The 22,721-nt window shown below is 40.6% G+C and overlaps 1 protein-coding gene across 1 annotated transcript in view; it reads left to right on the forward strand.

Annotated features, from left to right (window-relative positions):
- The window catches only part of parp8 (poly (ADP-ribose) polymerase family, member 8), a 374,464-nt gene that overhangs the window by 318,831 nt on the left and 32,912 nt on the right, over window positions 1-22,721 (forward strand). Inside the window, exons 16-17 of the mRNA XM_073064384.1 lie at window positions 6,648-6,773; window positions 18,190-18,255. Of these exons, the coding sequence (XP_072920485.1) occupies window positions 6,648-6,773; window positions 18,190-18,255 (192 nt within the window). The remainder of the gene's footprint in view (window positions 1-6,647; window positions 6,774-18,189; window positions 18,256-22,721) is intronic.

Genomic DNA, 22,721 nt, shown 5'->3' on the forward strand with positions numbered 1-22,721 from the left:
TTTACCATTTAAATAATAATCTGCTCTTTCATTTTTCCTTTGGAAAAGCATTTACCAACATTGTACTCTATCTGCCAGTCTCTTGCCCACTCACTTATTCTATCTGTATCTCTCTGCAGACTCTCCGTATGTTCTGCACAATTTGCTTTTCCACTCAATTTGCTATAATCAGCAAACTTAGATACACTACACTCTGTCCCCTCTTCCAGATTGTTAATGTATATTGTGAACAGCTGCGGGCCCAGCACCAACCCCTGCAGCACACTACTCACCACTAACTGCCAACTAGACAAACATCTATGTTTCCCAACTCTCTGCCTTCTGTTAGTTAACCAATCATCTATCCATACTAAAGCATGGATCCTTGCATCCTTATCTTATGGATAAGTGTTTTATGTGGCACCTTATCAAATACCTTCTGGAAATCCAAGTAAGTAACCTCTATCTGTTCCCCTCTATCCACTGCACTCATTATATCCTCAAAGAACTCCAGAAAGTTTGTCAAACAGGCCCTGCCTTTGCTGAATACATGCTGCACCTGCCTGATGGATCCATTTCTTTACAGATGCCTCACTATTTCTTCTTTGGTGATAGCTTCAAGCATTTTCCCAACTACAGATTGTAAACTAAGTGGCTTATAGTTACCTGCCTTTTGCTTACATCCTTTTTTGATCAGTGGTGTGACATATGCCATCTTTCAAATCTACCGGGACCCGTCCAGAGCCCAGAGAATTTTGATAAATCAGCAGCAAATCCTCTACTATAACTGCTGCCATTTCTATCAGTACGCTGGGAATGCATTCCTTCAGGACAAGGGGATTTATCTATCTTCAGGCCCACAAGTTTGCTCAGCACTGCCTATTTAGTGATAGCTATTGCATTGAGATCCTCACCTCCCAATACAGCCATAACATCTAATATGATATTGGCATGTTAAATGCATCATCCAATGTGAAGACCAACACAAAATAGTCATTCAAAGCCTCAGCTATTTCCTCATTACCCAATATCAATTCCCCCTTCTCTTCCTCCAGGGGACCTACATTCACTTTAGCCTCCCTTTTCTGCTTTATATAATTATAAAAACTTTTACTATCTGTTTTTATATTTTATGCTAGTTTATTTTTATAGTCTATCGTCCTTTTCTTTATTGCTCACTTAGTGGTGCTTTTGTTACTGTTTAGAGTTATCGCAGTCCTCCAGTTTCCCACAACTCTTGGCGACTTTGTCTACATGAGCTTTTAGTTTGATGCCTTCTTTTATTTCCTTAATTATCCAAGGCTGGCTCTCCCCACCCTTACTGGCCCTACTTTTAGCTGGAATATGCTTCTGCTGAGCACTGTGAAAAATCTCTTTGAAATTCTTACACTATTCCTCAACTGTCCCGCCATATAGCCTGTGTTCCCAGTCTACACTAGCCAAATCCTCCCTCATCCCATTGTTTAGGAATAATACACTGGTTTTAGATTAAACTATTGCACCCTCCATTTCTATGAGAAATTTAACTGTACCATAATCATTCTTTCCAAGAGGATTCCTAACCTACAAAATCACTAATTTTACCTGTCTCGTTGCAAAGGACCAGATATAAGATAGCACATTCCCTTGTAGATACAGTAACATGCTGTTCAAGAAAGCCATCACGGATGCATTCTATGAAGTCCTCAAGAGTGCCTCGACCAGCTTGACACACCCAAATATATGTGGAAGCTGAAGTCCCCCATGATAGCTGCTGTTATAAGCCTTCCCATTCCCTGTTATAATGCATTCCCATTCTTATAAGCCTCAGATATTTCTCTGTTTATTGCCTGTGCCACTGTAATGTTATTATTTCAGTGGCCGATAGACAACTCCCACCGGTGATATTTTTCCCTTTGCTATTCCTAATCTCTATCCAGATGGATTAAACATTCTTCTCCTTAGATCTTATATCATCTCTCACTGTCACCCTGATCTCATCCGTAATTAAGAGCACTATCCATCTCCCTTACCTTCCGACCTATTCTTCCTCATTACATGATATCCTTGGATATTCAATTCCCAGTCCTCTCCACCTTGCAACCGTGTTTCTGTAATGGCCACTAAATCATACGTCTTTGAGCTGATTTGAGCCAGAAGTTCACTGACCTTGTTTCGAATACGATGGGCATTCAAAAAAAGTGTCCTTACACTCATTGTGCTTTTAAGATATTTTAATCTTTTACCCTTTTGCACTTGACTTTTCTTCATTTCACTCTTACTTTTCTCTTTTTTATTTTTGTTTTTTCTTTATCTTTATCCATACTTTTCTTCTTTGCTCTATCCATACTTCTCCAATGTGTTGACCCCCCCCCCCCCCACTTTATAGTTTAAAGCCCTATTCACAGTCCTAGTTATGCGATTCACTAGGATCCAGGTCTGATTACAGTTCAGGTGGAGCCCGTCCCATTGGTACAGCTCCCCTCCCCTTCCCCAATACTGGGGTCAATTTCCCAGGAATTCAAACTCACTTCTCCCACACCAATCTTTGAGACATGCATTTAACTCTCTAATCTTCTTGACACTATGCCAATTTGCATGTGGCTCAGCTAGTAATCCAGAGATTTTTAATTTAGTCCCTACCTGCTCAAATTCCCTCAGCAGAACCTCTTTCCTCATTTTACCTATGTTGTTGGTACCTACATGGGCCATGGCAACTGGATTTTCCCCTCCCACTGCAAATTCCTCTGCAGATCACATAAGATGTCCCGAACCGTGGCACCAGGCAGCCACACAGCCTTCGGGATGCTCCACCCTCGCGACAGAGATCTCTGTCTGTTCCCCTGACTATTCAATCCCCAATTACCACTACATTTCTCTTCTTTTCCCCCTCTTGGATGGCTCCCTGAACTACAGTGCCATAGTTAGGTTGCTCATCCTTCCTACGGCCTCCACTCTCATCCACACAGGGAGCAAAAATCTCAAACCTGTTGGACAAGCTCAAGGACTAAATCTCTTCCAGCGCTGTGGCTTGGATCCCACTACCCACCTCACTCGCAGTCACACCACAGACCGAATTGGAGGCAGCTAATCTAATGGGACCTCCTGAAACAGAGCATCCAGGTAGTCCTCCCCCTTCCTGATGTGCCACGGTGTTTGAAGCTCAGATTCCAGTCACCAACTTTGAGCAGCCAACACTTGCTGCAGATGTGGTCACCAGAAACCACATCATGCAGCTGCAGCACATCACCTGATCCTGTATTATCCCTTTACAGTATTTAATTAGCTGTAATTTAGTGACTTTTTATTCAACCACTACAAAAGCCTCACTTGCTATTTTCCTTTGCCTTCTGGCCAAAGCCTCAAGTTCCCACTCCTAACCTGGTCCCCTCAGACACTGGCCTCTGTTTTGACGCTGCTTTACTGTTATTTGCTCCTAGTAATTAATTGCAAATCAATTGGTCTGCCACTAATCTGCCCATCTCTGCAAAATGCTCCTTTTTTAAATTCTTCTCCCTGACATGTGTGAAGCTCTCTCTTCGAATCACTTGTCCACCGCTAATGCGCTGAGCCCCGCAAAACACTCTGTGTTTAAACTTTCTGGGGCTGTGGTCAAATTCGAGCCTCACCGTGAAGCATCCAAACAATAATTTCTCATGCTAAATACCAACAATGGCACCCCAACATCAGTCTATGCCTTCACTAAAGACAGAAATCTAATTGGAGATGAAAAAATACATTTTGAAATGCTTGTTTAATTAAGCAGGGTGAGATTTATAAAGCCGACATGACTTGTTATCATGGAAACTTGCACTTCAAATGGTGCATAAATCAGACATCTAACCTGAATCTAATTCAGTCTTGGCAGGCAGGCAGGTTTAATTAAATTCAGGGTTTGTCAGTAGCTATTTCATATTTTATTATCTCATATTTTCTTCTGCTGTAGGAGTCCATTTAGATCAATGACTCCATGCTAGTCCAAGCATTCCGATCAGTCCCAATCAATTATTATTCATTTCCTACAACTCATTCTTTCTCACATGTACACTCACCTCTCACCAAATAGTAAACCCTTGCAACCTATTTAAAGTAGCCATTTGATTTATCAGTGCACCATTGGCATATGGAAGGAAAGCAGATCAGCGGAGTGAAGCGATGGGGAAATGTGTAACCTCTACTCAGACAGCTCTCGGATCAGGACCAAACCTGGAGCCAGACAGTAGCTCACTAACTGTTATACCATTCCGCTGCTTATTTTCATTAAGCTCGTAATGAAAATGTCAGTAATTCTGGATTTAAAGGTCTCATTCTTAAACCTTCTTAGTAAATGTTGCTTTCATCTTAAGAAGCGCAGAAAATCAGTTATGAGTCACTTTTTCCTGCATTATGACCTATCAGCTATTTCCACTTTTCATCACTGCAAAGCTGTTCATTGGTACCATAATAACTGTCAGGGTGGACAGATTTCAAAGGACAGTGACTCCACAACATTAGCAAAACAGCTCTTTGAGTTTGACTACACTCAATAAGGTTTTCAATGGCTTTGTGCTAAAATTTGTACGAGTTCAGCAATGTTTGGTATTAAATTACAATATCACTCAGTGAACTATAAAATGTACAGTTAATGAATGAAAGAAGTGATACTGGTATTAATTTGGGACTATTAAGAGACTCTTAGATAGGCACATGGATGAAAGGAAAATGGCCGTCTCTGTGGGAATGAAGTGTTAGATTGATCTTGGAGAATGTTAAAAGGTTGGCACGACACTATGGGCTGAAAAGCCGCTGCTGTGTTGTGTTGTTCTATACTCTAAAATGCAGCTCCTGAGACAAACTCTTGAAGCAGAAGATAGGTTTAGTTCACATCTTAAGCTACAAAAGTAAAGGGTAAAATTTCCAGCGATTCAACCAGTTAGAAAGCTCTCCACAGTACATCTGTAGAAGTTTTTGAGTATTTTAGGTGACATGCTAAATCTCCTCAAACTCCAAATGCAATATAGCTGCTGTTTTGTCTTCTTTATAGCTGCATGGATATATTAGGACCAGGTTAGATGCTCAGAGATCTTGACGCCCAGGAACTTGGAATTGCTCACTCTGTCTACTTCTGATCCCACTGTGAGGATTGGTTCGTGTTCCCTGGTCTTACCCTTCCTGAAGTCCACAATCAGCTCTTTCATCTTACTGACATTGAGTGCAAGGTTGTTGCTACGACACCAGTCAGCTAGTTGGTATATCTCGCTCCTGTACACCCTCTCATCACCATCTGAGATTCTGATAGCGATAGTTATATCATTAGCAAATTTATAGAGGGCTTTGAGCTATACCTAGCTACAGACTCATGGGTATAGACAGCGTAGAGCAGTGGGCTAAGCACACATCTCTAACGTGCACCAGTGTTGATTGTCAGCAAGGAGGAAATATTATTATTACAAATCGACACAGATTGTGGTCTTCTGGTTAGGAAGACAAGGATACAATTTCAGAGCAAGGTACTGAGGCCCATGTTCTATAGCTATCAAGCAGGACTGTGGGATTGATGGTGTTAAACCTGAGCTATGGTCAATAAAAAAACACCCTGACATAGGTGTTTTGTACAGGTGATCTAGGACTGTGTGAAGAACCATTAAGATTGTGTTTGCTGTAGACCTATTGTGACAATAGGCAAATAGCAGTGGGTCCAGGTCCTTGCTGACGACGGAGTTGATTCTGGCCATGACCAAGCTCTCAAAGCATTTCATCACAGTAGATGTGAGTGCAACTGGATGATAGTCATTAATACAGCTCACACTACTCTTTGTTGCCCTTTTGACGCAGGTGGGACCTTCTGACTGTAGCAGTGAGGGGTAGAAAATGTCATTGAATACTCCCACCAGTTGGTTGGCATAAGTTTTCAGAGCCTTACCTGGTACTCCATCGGGCCCTGCCATCTTGCAAGGGTTCACCCTCCTGAAAGACAGCCTGACCGGCCTCAGAAACAGAGATGACAGGGTCACTAAGTGCAGCAGGGATCTTCGCAGCTGTAGTTATATTCTCCCTTTCAAAGCAGGCATAAAAGGCATTGAACTCATCTGGTAGTGAAGCATCACTGCCATTCATGCTATTAGTTTGTTGGAAGTAATGTAATATAAACTGATTTTATGTATCTTAATGGTGAAAAGTTATTTCAGATGCCAACATCGCAAGTTTCCACATTCCACATGATATCAACCTAGAATCTGCAATAAAGTCTTGGAAAAGTAAATTGAAACTAGTTTAACTGATGCAGAAAGAACTGTGATATTTGTTTAGTCAAATTGACGTTTAACCAAAGAAATCTTTCTATTGAGCATGCAAGAGACTGCAGATACTGGAATCTGGAACATCAAACAAGATGCCAAAGGAATTTAGTGGCAGCATCCATTGAGGGAAGTGGACAGCGTTCACAGTTGAAGGGGCTCGAGCAGAAACATTGACTATCCATTTCCCTCCAAAGATGCTGCCTGACCCACTGAGTTCCTCCAGCATCATGTTTGCTGCTCCAGATCACAGTTATTTCCGTCATGCATTTGTGATGTCAGACCATGGTGAATTTGACCCAGTACCTGTATAAATATGAAACCTGGATCCTGCAGAAGGGCATTATTAGTACATATGACATAATCGGTTTTGAGTCACACACACTTCCGATTGATACCCTTCTGTCATTGCAGGTGGTGGATTTGTTGGTGTCAATGTGCCGATCTGCTTTGGAGTCTCCAAGAAAAATGGTCATATTTGAGCCATATCCGTCTGTGGTGGACCCACTTGATCATCGCAGCCTGGCATTTAACCCAAGGGTATTTTCCTTCCTGTTGATCAAGCATCTACATATTGACTCTCTGATATACACTCAGTGACCACTTTATTCGGAACAGGAGTGAAGCCTGGTGTAGTCTTATTCTATTGAAGACCATTCACTTCAAGGTTTGATGTGTTGTGCATTTAGCATTGCTCTTCGGCACACCATTGTTGTATGAATGGTTATTTGGGTTACTGTCCCCCTTGATTTAGCTTGAAACAATCTAGTCATTCTCCTCTCAGCGCTCTCATTAACAAGGCATGAAAATCCCAGGAGAATCCGTTTCTGAGATACTCAAACCATCCCGTCTGGCACCAACAATCATTCCATGGTCAAAGACACTTAGATCACATTTCTTCCCCATTCTGATGTTTGGTCTGACAACAACTGTACCTCATGACCATGTCAGCATGCATTGAATTGCTGCCACATGATTGGCTGATTAGATATTTGTATTAATGAGCAGGTGTACAGCTGTACCTAATAAAGTGGCCACTAAGTGTATATATTTGGGATGAAAAATACATATAGCCACAAAGATAAATTGAGCATTTTGGTAGTGTTCTGTTTTAAGATACCTGGCAATCACCATCGCACACCGAAAATTAACATCAGTATATTGTATACAAAATAAAGAAATATTTACTTACTATATAGTCATCACATTGGTGATTTGATTGGTCTGAAAATGTTGCCACACTTTCCTGTTCCAGTATCACACTTGGTATGTCTAGATACCAGCAAATGTTTATTTAAGATATTACACTGGCTAAGTCTAGTCATATTCTCAATGAATTTTGTTCTATGAAATATAACACAAGTAATTTAAGGAAAAAAAGACCCGTTTCTGTGACCATGTTGTTTCTAACTAACGTTCTTGGGAATGGCACTTTGATCAAAGTTTTTTCAACACAAAACAGATTCACCCGATGGTAATCTGAAAAGTTTAGGGATGAGAGATTGATACAATACTATCCATCTAGTTGGTTTTAAAAATCCATTACTTGTATGAAAAGTCAAGTATCCTTCAGGTATAATGAAATTATTTTGAACTTAAACTAAAGATTAGGAGAAACACAGCCAGCATAATCAATGTTATCTCTGTGTCTATTTTAGGAAAAGCACAGGCTCTGAGGGAGCAAGTATTGACTATTAATGATTTAATATGCTTATGCTAATGAAGAAAGCTTAAATTGAAAATCTTTTCACCAGAACAGTGAATTTTAATTAATATATTTGCAATTATGCTAAGATTTGAGAAGGAATATAGATAAAGATAGCTTGCTTGAAATGAACAAAATAATTACATTTGAAGGATTATTTGAACATGTAAAGCTTTATGACGAGTGGCAAGGAACATACTCGAGCTTCATTCTCTTGAGATTATTCCACCAATGAGGCTGATCAACAGCTAAATGCTCTCCACTCTCCTTTGTTCCTTGTCTTTGTTCACCAAAATTTGTTGATCTCATATTTAAAATTATGAACAGAACTAGCATGTACTTCCATTTTGGAAGATAGTTCCACATTCTACTACCCTTCCTGTGAAAAGTGTTTCCCAAGCAGTCCATCGTCGATTTTCAGTTTATTATCGTGAAATCATTGAAACAGCAAACACAGTTGAGACATAGGGTCATAGGGCACAGAAACAGGCCCTCTGGCCCATTTCGGCCATGCCAAAACCATTTAAATTGCCTACTCCCATCAACTTGCACCAGGACCACAGCCTCCATATCCCTGCTATCCATTTACCTATCCAAGCTTCCCTTAAACATTGAAATTGTGCTCACGTGCACCACTTATGCTGGCAGATCATTCCAAACTCACAACCCTCTGAGTGAAGAAAGTTTTCCCTCAGATTCCCCTTAAATTACTCACCTTTCACCCTTAACCCATGACCTCTGGTTGCAGTCCCACCCAACCCTAGTGGGAAAAACCTGCTTGCATTTATCCTGTCTGTATCCCTCATGACTTTGTAAAGAATATAGTCTAAACTATTCATATTTTCCTTTTAACTCAGGTCCTCCAGACCCAGCAACATTCTTGTAAATTTTCTCTGTATTCTTTCAACCCCGTTTCCATCTTTCCTGTAGTTAGGTGACCAAATCTGCACACAATTCTCCAAATTAGGCCTCACCAGTGTCTTTTAGAACTTCAGCACTTCATTTCCTGTACTCAATACATTGAGGCCAATATTCCCAAAGCACACGGCACGGGTAGCAATCCACTGGAGGTCCTCCCCTTTAACTTAGTACCTTATGCCCTAAACTCCCTATGCAAAACCTCGTCACTTGTCCTACCATATCATTGGTACCTACATGGACCACAACTTCTAGCTGTTCACCCTCTCACTTAAGAATGCTGAGGACTCGATCTGAGATATCTTGGACCTGACAACTGGGAGGCATCTGGAAATCTCATTCTCATCCACTGAACCTCCTATCTATTCCCCTAACTAAAGAATCCCCTGTCACCACAGTGTGCCTCTTCTTCCCACCCCTCCATGCCCCTTCTGAACCATAGTGGCAGACTCAGTGTCAGTGACCCAACCACTATGTCTTTCCTCTGTTAGGTCATTTCCCTCTGCCCCCCCACAACAGTATCCAAAGTGGTATAGCTGTTGTTGAGGTAGATGGCCACTGGGGTACTCTGCACTGGCTCCTTAACCCCTTTCGCCCTCCTGACTGTCACCCAGTTTCCTGTGTCCTGCATCTTGGGTGTAACTATCTCTCTGTATGTCCTATTTGTTACCCCTTCAGCCTCCCAAATGAGCCGGTCTTCATCCAGTTCCAGCTCCAACGCTTTAACACAGATAGCAGAAAGTGAAGCTGGATGCACTTCTCACAGTTGTAGACATCGGGGACACTAGAGGTCTTCCTGCCTTCCCACATCCCGCAAGAGAAGCATCCAACTGCCTGACATCTCGACTGTCTTGGCTGAGTAGATATAAAGAAGGGAAGGGAAAAAAAATTACCTAAAGCATTTTTTTAGCTTTGTCTGGCGTAAGCCTCTCTTCTCTGGAGGCTCGGAGAGCTAAAGCCTCAAGGTCGCCACTCTGACTCTGTCCAATCAGACAATGGTTGCAGCACTTGTCCAAGCCTTCCTGCTCTTACTATTCAATCCCAAACACGGATTGGTGGCTGGTTATAGCTCAATTACACTGCCACAATCCACCACTGCATTTTTCAACTCGATCAGTGGACCTGAGTGAAACCCCCTTCTCTCAAACTTCTGATGCCCAGATTGGTCAGTGGTCAGAGCTCATTTCTTCTACAGTGATCATGATGCCAGTCTGCCTCAAACTAATTTGCCTGCATTAGAATATTTCTATTCAAGATGCTCAATATACAATATTGAACTCCTTATCAGATACGATGTTGCAGTTGTATCTGCCTTCACCACATCTTCTCTCAACTCTTTCCAGATACCACACTTGATTTGAAAAAAAACTTACCCATCTGATCTCTTTTAAACTTCCCTCTCATCTAAACCAGTGTCCTCTATTTTCAGATCTCCCTACCTTGGGATAATAATTGTGACTATCTAGCCTATCTATGCCCTGGGAAAAATTTTATAAACATCCTTAAAGACCATAAGACCATATGACATAGGAGCGGAATTAGGCCATTTGGGCCATTGAGTATAGTGCACCATTCCATCATCGATGATCCTCAGCCCCACTCCCTGGCCTTCTCACCATAACCTTTGATCCTGTGTCCAATCAAAAACCTATCAATCTCCGCTTTACATATACCCAACGACCTGGTCTCCACGGCTGCTTGTGGTCAAAAAAATTCTACAAATTCACCACCCTCTGGCTAAAGAAATTTCTTTGCATCTCTGTTTTAAATGGATGCCTGTCTATCCTGAGGCTGTGCCCTCTTATGCTAATCTCCCCCACCATGGGAAAATCCTTTCCACATTTACTTTGGCCAGGCCTTTCAACATTTGATAGGTTTCAATAAGATCCTCTTGATCCTTCTAAATTCCAGCGAGTACAGGCCCAGAGCCATCCTTGTGAACTTCTCCAATGCGAGCACATCTTTTCTTAGATGAGGAGCCCAAAACTTCACAGTTCCCAAGGTGAGGCCTCATCAATGGTTTGTAAAGCCTCAGCATCACATCCTTGCTCATATATTTAGTCCTCTTGAAATGAATGCTAACATTGCATTTGTCTTCCTCAGCACCAACTCAAACTGCAAGTTAACCTTTAGGGTGTTCTGCATGAGGACTCCCAAGTCCCTTTGCATCTCAGATTTTTGGATTTCTCCCCTTTAAGAAAATAGTCTGCACATTTATTTCTTCTAACAAAGTACATGACCATGCATTTTCTAACACTGTATTTCATTTGCCACTTTCTTGCCCATTCTCCTAATCTGTTTAAGTCCTTCTGTATCCAACCTGTTTCCTCAACACTACCTGCCCCTTTACCAATCTTTGTATCATCTGCAAACTTGGCAACAAAACCATTGATTTCATCATCTGAATCATTGATATACAACATAAAAAGTAGCGGCCCCAACACCAACCCATGTGGAACAACACCAGTCACTGGCAGCCAACCAGAAAAGGATCCTCTTATTCCCTCTCACAACCTCCTACCAATCAGGCAATGCTCTAACCAAGCTAGTAATTTTCCTGTAATACCATGGGCTCTTAACTTGGTAAGCAGCCACATGTATGACACTTTGTCAAATGCCTTCTGAAAATCCAAATAGACAACATCCACTACATCCCCTTTATCAATCCTGCTTGTAGTCTTCTCAAAGAATTCCAGCAGGTTCATCAGGCAAGATTTTTCCTTAAGGAATCCAGGCTGACTTTGTCCTATCTTGTCCTGTGTCACCAGGTACTCCATAACCTCATCCTTAACCATTGACTCCAAGATCTTCCCAACCGCTGAGGTCAAGCTAACTGGTCTATAATTTCCTTTCTGCTACCTCCCTCCTTTCTTAAAAAATGGAGTGACATTTGCAATTTTCCAGTACTCTGGAACCATGCCAGAATCGAATAATTCTTGAAAGATCATTATTAATACCTCCACAATCTCTACCGCTACCTCCTTCAGAAACCTAGGGTGCAGTTCCTGTGTACCTTTAGAATTTTTGGCTTATTGAGCACCTTCTCCCTTGTAATAGTAACTGCATTCTCTTTTCTTCCCTCACATCCTTCAAAACATGGCAAACTGCTAGTGTCTTTCACAGTGAAGACTAATGCAAAATACTCATGTAGTTCGTCTGCCATCTCCATGTTCCCTGTTATTATTTATCCAGCCTCATTTTTTGGCAGCCCTACATCAACTCTCATCTCTCTTTCATTTTTATATACCTGATAAAGCTTTTTCTATCCACCTTGATATTGTTTGCTAGCTTGCTTTCATGTTTCATCTTTTCCCTCCTAGTGATTATTTTAGCTGCTTTCTGTAGGTTTTTAAAAGCTTCCCAATCCTCTATTCCAGCAAAATTTTGCTTTGTTGTATGCCCTCTCTTTTGCTTTTACATTAGCTTTAACTTCCCTGTCAGCCACAGTTGTACTATTTTGCCATTTGAATATTTCTTTGTTTTTGGAATATATCTATCCTGCACCTTCGTCATTTTTCCCAGAAACCCAAGCCATTACTGCTGTGCTGTCATCCCTGCCAGCATCTCCTTCCAATTCACTTTGTCCAACTTCTCTTTCATACTACTGTAATTCTTTTCCTCCATTGAAACACTGCTATGTCAGACTTTACTTTCTCCCTATCAAAATTCAATTTGAATACAATCATATCATGATTACTGTCTCCTAAGAGTTCCTTTACCTTAAGTTCCCTAATCACCTGCAGTTCGTTACATTACAGCCAATCCAATATAACTGATCCCCTCATGCGTCAATGACAATCTGCTTTAAAAAGCCATCTCACAGGCATTCAATAAATTCACTTTCTTGAGATCCATCCATTACCAACCTGATTTTCCTAATAATCGTGGAGATGTTAAAAACTCCATGACTATTATAACATTGTCCTTTTGACACACCTTTCCTACTTTTCTTGTAATCTATAGTCCACATTCCAGCTATTGTTTGGAGACCTGTATATAACTGCCATCAGTGTCCTTTTACCCTTGCAGTTTTTTAACTCAACCCACAAGGATTCAACATCTTCCAGTCCTATGTCACATCTTTCTAATTATTTGATGCCATTCTTGACCAGCAGAGCTATGCCACCCCCTGTCGTATCCCTCCGATACAATGTGTAACGTTGGACTTCCAGCTCCCAACTTCAACCATCCTTCAGTCATGATTCAGTGATGGCCAACATCATACCCGACAATCTGTAAAAGTACAACAAGATCATCCACCTTATCTCTTATACTCCGTGCATTAAGATATAACACTTGAGTACTGTATTTGCTCCCCTTTTTGATTCTGCATCTCTAAATGCTCTGATACTCAACCTGCTGGCTGCAAATTTGTCCTAACATCTGCCTGCCCTTCCTGACAGTCTGACTGCATGCTATCTTGGCGTTTTTACCATCTGTCCTATCCTGAGTCCCTTCACTCCCCTTCCCATCCCCCTGCCAAATTAGTTTAAACTCTCCCCAACAGCTCTAACAAACCTGCCCATGAGAATATTGGTCCCTCTTGGGTTCAGGTGCAACCATCCCTTTTGTACCAGTCATACCTCCCCCAGAAGAGATCCCAATGATCCAAGAACCTGGATCAGCCACACATTGATCTGCCAAATCAACCAGTTTCTACCCTCACTGGCACATGGAACAGCTAGCTATCCAGAAATTATTATCCTGGAGGTCCTGTTTCTCAGCTTTCTGCCTAGATCTCTAAATTCTCTCTTCAGGACCTCTTTGCTTTTCCTTTCTATGCCATTGGTACTAATTTGTACCAAGATATCTGGCTGCTCTCCCTCCCCCTCCAAAATGCTGTGGATGTAATCCAAGATGGCACCTGGGAGGCAACATAACATCCATCATAATCACCAATCATAGTTTGCTATTTTTGTGAGTAAAGAAACCCGTTGATTTAATCTCACTTCCATGCAGCAGTTTGAGGAATCTGTTCTGCATTCTCTCTATTACTACCATATTCTTTCTGTAGGGTAATTACCAGAACAATTTTCTAAGTGTGTTCTAACCATTGTTTTGTACAAGTGCAGCATGATATTCCAACTCTAAAATTGCCCAAGGTTTGAAAGCATAATTTGAAGAGCTGTGGCCAAAAAATACTTTCCACAAGATTGTATACGATTTAGCCCCAATCCAGTTTTTTTTAATCTGAAGTCACCAACAATGCTCAACCGTAGTTGCCCTTAAGGAGAAGGCATTGAGTTGCCTTCTTGAATTTCTGCAGTCCTTCTGATAAAAGTCCTCCTGTGGTGCTGTTATTTCTGCATTAGAAGTAGATGTTTCAGAATTCCAGGATTTAGGCACTGCCACAGAGTTGCATTTCCATGATAGAATGGCATGCAGAGTGGAGGGATCTGGAGCTGGTGGTATTCCTGTACAATTGCTACTCTTGTTCATTTTGCTGGTAGAAATCGCAGGGCTGGAGTATGCAAAAAGGACTACCTCATCCACCACTGAGCTTTTTCAACGTTGTTCAAACTGCACTCCTCCAGTCAAGTGGAGATTATTCCACCATTGTTTCAGATCTGTGCCTTCTATTTGGTGGAATGTCCTTAGTGATCACTTCTTGTGCTCTTACTGTACATTCGCAGTAATGTATTTAAGTGGCTGGATGAAGACAGTTTCTGGTCAATAATTGAATCATCTAGGATATGGATGATAAGGGACTTGGTGACAATAATGCCAGTGTTGATGGTTAGACCCTTTTTTGTTGGAAATGCTCGTTGCCTGGCCTTTTTGCCATTAATGATACTTGATATTTATCAGGCAATTCCTTAATTTATACTGTCTGTTATAGTCCTTGTTGATAACAAGGTATAATTTGATCAATTCGATGATTCAATGTTTTAGTAGCTAAGGTAAGGCCCACAATATGCACATAGTTATATAAAATGAATTGCATCATAAGACGTTGATTAGCAGTGAATTATAACTGAGAATTGAGAGAAAATTATGCTGACATTTGGATTAGTTGAGCAGATACTGTCTTAGATCAACATTATGTTTCCTTCCTGACAATGGCTGTGAACTCTGAATCAAGTACCATAGTGCTTCTTATAGTTGATGCTGTCAGCTAGTGTTTCTTTCTAGAATTAGACAACCTCTTTTTCATTCTATTTGCACTTCAAAGGAAATGAAAGATCAAGGATAACCTATCTTTGATTAGAGTGAAGATGGATGATTGCCTTTGGTTTTGACTCAGTATTGTGAGCCTGAACTGGAGTTGGGAGTAAGAAGAGAAAGTTGACATTTACATCTGACTCAAAAAAAAATCTTCATTATAAACTTACATGAAGAAGGAAATACTTGCCTTGGAGGTGGTGCAGCATAGCTACACTAGATTTATTCTTGGGATGAAGGTTTTGTCCTTCCAGTAGAGATCAAGTAACATTGCAATATAGTTCATAAGACATCGGAGCAGATTTAGGCCATTTGGCCCATTGAGTCTGCCCCACTATTCCATCATGGCTGATTTTTTATCCCTCTCGACCTCAGTCTCCTGCCTTCTCTCCTTAACCTTTGATGCCCTGATTTAATCAAGAACCTATCAACCTCTGCTTTAAATATACTCAATGATTTGACCTCCACAGTTGACAGTAGCAATGAATTCCATAGTTTCATACCTTCTTGCAAAAAAAAAAATCCTCCTAATCCCTGTTCTAAATGGATGTCCCTCTGTTCTGGGACTGTCCTCTCTGGTCCTAGACTTCCCCACTATAGGAAGCATCCTCTCCACATCCATTCTATCTAGGTCTTTCAATATTCATGAGAAAATCTGCAGACGCTGGAACATCAACTGTTTACTCTTTTCCATAGATGCCACCTGGCCTGCTGAGTTCCTCCAGCATCTTGTGTGTTGCCTTCAATATTTGGTAGGTTTCAATGAGCTGCCCCCCTCATTCTTCTAAACTACAGAGAGAGCAAGCCTCAAGCCATAAAACATTCCTCATATGATAATTATTTAATTCCTGGAATCATTTTCTTGTGAACCTCCTCTGGATCTTCTCCAATACCAGAATGCCTTTCCATAGATAAGAGAACTACAAATGCTACAATACTCCAAAGTCTGACCATGCCTTATAAAGCCTCAGTGTTACATTCTTGCATTTATATTCTAGTCCTCTAGAGATGAATGCTAACATTGCATTTGCCTTCCATATTACCTACTCAACCTGCAAGTTAACGTTTAGAGCACTCCTGAGTCCCTGTGCATCTCTGATTTTTGAATTTTCTGCCCGTTTAGAAAATAATCTGTGCCTTCTTCCTTCTACCAAAGTTGATGACCATACACTTCTCTACACTATATTTCATCTGCCACTTTTTTGCTCATTCTCTACTCTGTCCTTCTGTAGACTCTCTGCTTCCTCAACATTATCTTCACCTACTTACTTAACTTGACCACAAAGCCATCCAAATCATTTACATATAACTTGAAAAGAAGTAGTCCCAATACTGATGACTGTGGAACACCACAAATTACCAGGATTCAACCAGAAAAGATGTATTCCCACTTTTTGCTTCCTGCCAGTCTGCCAATCTTCTATTCATCTTCACATCTTTCCTGTAATACCGTAGGCTCTTATCCTGTTAAGCAGCCTCATGTGTGGCATCTTGTCAAAGGCCTTACAAAAATCTAAGTAAACAAATTCCACTGTTATATTTGGAGAATTGCAACAGATTTATCAGGCAAGATTTCCCCTTAAGGAAACCATTCTGACTTTGGCCTACATTATTATGTACCTCCAAGTATCCCAAAACCTCATCCTTAATAATGGACTCTAACATCTTCACAACCGCTGAAGTCAGGCTAGTTAGTTAGCTAGTCCCTCTCCGCACCTTGTGGCGCAACGAGCCAATGTAATTTCTTTTGCAGTTGTCTGTTTTTTATGAGGCGGAGTTGCTAGCTTGACGCTCAACCCAGCATGGATGGGAAGAGTTCAAGGAACCCAGGACCACCTGCCTTGAAGTCCAGTGTGGATGCCACTACACTACCTTCAGGCTAACTGGCCTATAAATTCCTTTTTTCTGTCCTCCTCCCCTCTTGAAAGAGTGGAATGACACTTGCAATTATCAAATCCTCTGGAAGTATTCCAAAATCTAGTGATTCTTGAACAAACTAATAGTAGTCTTCTGTTAGGCATGGGCCTTGTGCACCGAATCAGGCTTTCTTTAACCATGCAGTTGATCTTTGCTTTGGCTTTCTTAGTGAGGCCTAACCTAATTTGCCAGGCTCTAGCATGATGAAACATAAATAGAAAACAATTTCTAAAAGAATATATTTTGAAGCAGTAGTTGTCAATTTATCTTTAGATGGGAGAGGTTAGCAGTTTGTAATACTTTCAAACAGGAAGACATAAATAGCAGACTGGGAGACCGTTTCGCCGAACACCGGCACTCAGTCCTCCAGCAGTGGTGGGATCTCCCTGTGGCCACACACTTCAATTCCACAGACCACTCCCACTCCGATATGTCTGTCCATGGCCTCCTCTACCGTCAAGATGAGGCCACACGCAGGTTGATGGAGCAACACCTTATCTCCTGCCTAGGTAGCCTCCTACCTGCCGGCATGAACATTCAACTCACAGACCTCTGTTGATACCCCTACCCCCCCACCCCCTTACCCCATCCCTATCTATAATTTTAGTCTGGTTCTCTTTCTCTCTCTTTACCCCCCTCACTATAATCTGCCCCCCAGCCCTATCTTTCTTTCTCTTTTATTTCCCATAATTCTCCACCTTCCCCCTAGCCTATTTCCCTTCAGCCTATCACTTCCCAGCTCTCTACTTCATCCCTCCCCCCCACTTCTTATCCCCCCCTTGACCATCCCATGTTACTTCACTCCTGAAGAAGGGTTTTGGCCCGAAACGTCGTCACTACCTCCTCCCATAGATTCTGTCTGGCCTGCTGAGTTCTGCCAGCATTTTGTGTTTTTAGCCATAAATACAAGCTTGAATGTAACTATTTAATGAAATGTCCAGGTGAAATGTCTTTTCATTGTGTACTGAGTTTATGGAATTCACTTGGCATTAATGTTTGATAGAGAAACTATAACAACATCCAAGGTAAGACTGAAAAAAATGTAATGATGAGACCAGGATTGGAATATGATTGGAATTCATGATCAGTTGGATGACCAGTAATGACCTGAATAAGTTCAATAGCTTTATTCAGTGATATAACTCTGATGTTTTTGCATTGGAAGCAGAAGTAGCACTTACTACAATTGTTTATTATTATGCAGCAATTATTATAAAATTCTAAAGTGATTTTTTGTCTCCATGTTTCAACAAGAAAAAGGATTATGAGCGGTTAGTTAAAGCACTGGACAGCATAACATCCATCAGGGAAATGACCCAGGTAAGGACCAACATTTAGTAGCAAGCTTTACACTGCAATCACAGGTAACTATAATCCTGTTTTTATTAAAATAAGTTTTAAGTGAATGAGAAAGTATGGAGCAACCACCTTCTGCTCAAGTTAATCCTTCTAAGAAAAAAAATGCATTTATCAACATTTGCTGGATTATGGGTGGCTTTGTATGATCTCACTTGTCATATGAGCTTTCAGTCACCCCCACCACACTTAGCTGAACTCGCCATTTATAGCTCTACAATTCCATTTGAGCTCAGTGTTTGGATGCCACACCCTCCTTCCGAGGAGCAACTAGACCTCAGCTGATGCATGCTTAGATCCTATATCCAGAACATCCTAATGGCCTTTTGACAGCTAACAGCTGTGAAATCAGAGATTGTGTATTGTGCTGTAGGTTTTCTATGTGTCTACATTTAGAAACAGATCAAATAAAGTGAAATAATCTATAGGCTTGAGCATGTGGATATTAAAGAGAAGGATGTGCTGGAGCTTTTGGAAAGCATCAAGTTGGATAAGTTAAGGGACCAGACGGGATGTAACCCAGGCTGCTGTGGGAGGTGAGGGAGGAAATTGCTGAGCCTCTGGCGATGATCTTTGCATCATCAATGAGGATGGGAGAGGTTCTGGAGGGTTGGAGGGTTGCAGATGTTGTTCCCTTATTCAAGAAAGGGAGTAGGGATAGCCCAGGAAATTATAGACCAGTGAGTCTTACATAAGTGATTGGTAAGTTGATGGAGAAGATCCTGAGAGGCAGGATTTATGAACATTTAGAGACGGAGTCATAATATGATCAGGAATAGTCAGTATGGCTTTGTCAAAGGCAGGTCATGCCTTACGAGCCTGATTGACTTTTTTTGAGTATATGACTAAACACATTGATGAAGGTAGAGCAGTAGATGAAGTGTATATGGATTTCCACAGAAGGCGAAGAGTGGCTGTAGACGGGTCATATTCTGCATAGAGGCCGGTGACCAGTGGTGTGTCTCAGGGATCTGTTCTGGGACCCCTAGTCTTTGTGATTTTTATAAATGACCTGGATGAGGAAGTGGAGGGATGGTTTAGTAAATTTGCTGATGACACAAAGGTTGAGTGTGTTGTGGATAGTGTGGAGGGTTGTCAGAGGTTACAGTGGGACATTGATAGGATGTAAAATTGGGCTGAGAGCTGGCAGATAGAGTTCAACCCAGATAAGTGTGAGGTGGTTCATTTTGGTAGGTCAATTCATCTTGATGGGAGAATATAGCATTAATGGCAAGGCTCTTGGCAGTGTGGAGGATCAGAGAGATCTTGGGATCCGATTCCATTGGACACTCAAAGTTGCTACGCAGGTTGACTCTGTGGTTAAGAAGGCATACAGTGCATTGGCCTTCATCAATCGTGGGATTGAGTTTAAGAGCCGAGAAGTAATGTTGCAGCTATATAGGACCCTGGTCAAACCCTGCTTTGGAGTACTGTGCTCAATTCTGGTCACCTCACTACAGTAAGGACGTGGAAACCATAGAAAGGGTGCAGAGGAGATTTACAAGGATGTTGCCTAGATAGGGCAGCATGCCTTATGAGAATAGGTTGAGTAAACTTGGCCTTTTCTCCTTGGAGCGACAGAGGATGAGAGGTGACCTAATAGAGCTGTACAAGTTAATGAGAGGCGTTGATTGTGTGGATAGTCAGAGGCTTTTTCCCAGGGTTGAAATGGCTAGCACAAGAGGGCATAGCTTTAAGGTGCTTGGAAGTAGGTACAGAGGAGATGTCAGGGGTAAGTTTGTTTTTTAATGCAGAGAGTGGTGAATGTGTGGAATTGGCTGCAGGTGGAAACAATAGGGTCTTTTTAGAGACTCCTGGATGGGTACATGCAGCTTTGAAAAATAGAGGGCTATGGGTAACCCTAGGTAATTTCTAAGGCAAGGACATGTTCAGCACGGTTTTGTGGGCCGAAGGGCCTGTATTGTGCTGTAGGTTTTCTGTGTTTCCAATTTAGAAAAAAATTATTAAATTATTTCAAAATAAGCATTAATGATCACTTTAACTCCTAAAGATTAACTAAACCAAAGAAAAATAAGTCAGCAATTTAGCTTTTTAATTCAGCTTGATAATCCCATTAAATTGATAGGAACTTGGTTCTTTTCTTATCTCATTCATCCCTATTGAAAGCTGAGGGGCTGGAGTGAAATACATCTAGTCCCTCAGCTCAGGCTGTTTGTGCACCATTCTTGAACTCAGTACGTCCAATGGTAATGCATTACAATAGGCAGATGTGAAAATCATGGGCAAGCGAGGAGTACATCCCTGGCATTTCTCCATAGACCCACTGGCTACAGGTGTTTACGTTTTGGCATATTATCTAACAACTTGTTTTATTGAGGTTCACCAATTGGATTGCCTTAATGCTTTAGTTTCTTCTGTTCCTCCTAAAGTCATACTACATGGATCAGTTTCAGAATGAACAAAACTCAGTAATATTTTAAAACAGTGTGAGAAATAAATCTAACAACTCACTTTAGCTTTTCACATATCCCTTCACAGTGTGATTTCCCACATTGAATCTTACATAAATTAAGATTTTTATGTATTTGCCAGCAACCATTTTCTACTTAATTAATTTAATCTCTTTATTTTTTGCACTCCTTTTCCCCAATCATGTGCAGTTAATTTTTAATACATGCCAATTTGGATGAAAACTACCCTAAAATATTAACATACCACCTTCACTTCCAGGTGCTTGACTTCTGTTTTTGTTTGAAAAATCTGGTTTTGCTACATTCTGTTCATCGGTATTGGAGTGAGTACTTTAATCAGGAGTTACTGTCCAGACTTTCAAACATCTAGCATAGAAATTGTGTCCTTAGCATAATAACACAACCCAAGTCATTTAATTTTTGTGTTTAGCAAATTCAAAATTAAATTATTGGTTTTATGTGTGGTGACTTCATCCATCATAACTGAATTTTATTTCCAATCCACTGAATTATTTCCAAGTGTACATATTCCCATTATCCATTTCTGTATCTGTATTAGTCATTTCAGAATACATATATTCGTTAAACTCTACTTATATTATTTGTTTCTGCTCAGTAACCATGTTTGAGCATATGAAAGAGTAGCACTTCCTGAAAGTAATCAACCTGTTCTGTATTGTTAATCATGAGCATGCCGTTCTCTCTGTATCCATACATAAATCCATATGTGATCCAATCAGAAAGGAAAGCCATGTGATGTGCTGGCAGCCTGGAACATTTAGTCCACCAGTTTAAAGTGTCAACATAGAAATATTTTAAATGTGCTGTGTTGCAAATAATCCATGTCCCATTCACAGAGACTTTGTATCTTAATGTTTTTGTATGGTAATAAGCATCCATCACTTCTTTGGTCTGTGTTCATTAGATTCCAACGTATCAGCCAGATATTTCTGGAAGTGAGAATTGGTTCATGGACATTAATGATATGAAATATCTTAACACTTTTATAAGATCTGTTAAATTCATGATTAAATTAAATATAATAAAACACAGTGTATTTAGACATCTCAGGACTAGTATATCTTTGCCTAATTAAGCGGCTGCTGAAGTTTCTTGGAAATTGTTAAATCGGTATAAAAAAGACAAACTGCCATTTAACTGAATAGCTACTTATGTATTTAAATAAACAAATTAGCATACTACCAATGCTACTACAGTACTATAAAACAGTGTATTGGTTCTTAATAGTCTTCAACAGAGGAATTCATCCAGTGCTATGCTACTGTATTTTTTCTTTTTGATTGAACAAAATCAGCACAGGCACCTAGTGCAAATAATCTAAAACCTTCATACTATGCTTTCAACGATGGCATCCTCCAAATCTTCATTTTCATTGAAACACTCAAGATGATTATTGATATCTTCAAATTCTTTATACGTCCTAATTCATTAAAGTTATGAAACATTCCATTTTCGCTCCTGGCTGTTTCTAGCATCTCCAAGCCTGAATGCTTGAAACCACAGTGAGCAAAACAGTTTTGTTTTTCTGCTTACTTCTCACCAACTACCTGTCAGTGCATTTTCAACACAAACACATGCAACTGACTCTTTTTAAAAACTGTTTACTGTAGGGATGGTGTAGTATCTAATAGCAGGAAAAGTGCAAGTGACTGGCGCTACTTAGAAACTGTTCAGCAATGGTCTCCTGTCCCATTTATGTGGCACCATGTCCCAAATAAATGAAGGGAATTCCAGCTATTTTCTCAAATAGTTTTTGTTCTTTTAGAATTGTCCCAGGTAAGTGGCTGCCTGATTAACCAATGGCCCAATTAACCAGAATCTGCTGGAATTGTAGATGTGACATTTTACAGAATAAATGATGGTCAGATATGAATTAATATGTTGGCTTCCATGCCTGAGACTTACTCAGTAAATTGAACCATTGTAACTCTCCTATTCTGATCTATTAACATGGCCTAATATTGTACAAAAATAAGC

The sequence above is a fragment of the Hemitrygon akajei genome, chromosome 13 (assembly GCF_048418815.1).
Source record: "Hemitrygon akajei chromosome 13, sHemAka1.3, whole genome shotgun sequence".
Lineage (NCBI taxonomy): Eukaryota > Metazoa > Chordata > Chondrichthyes > Myliobatiformes > Dasyatidae > Hemitrygon > Hemitrygon akajei.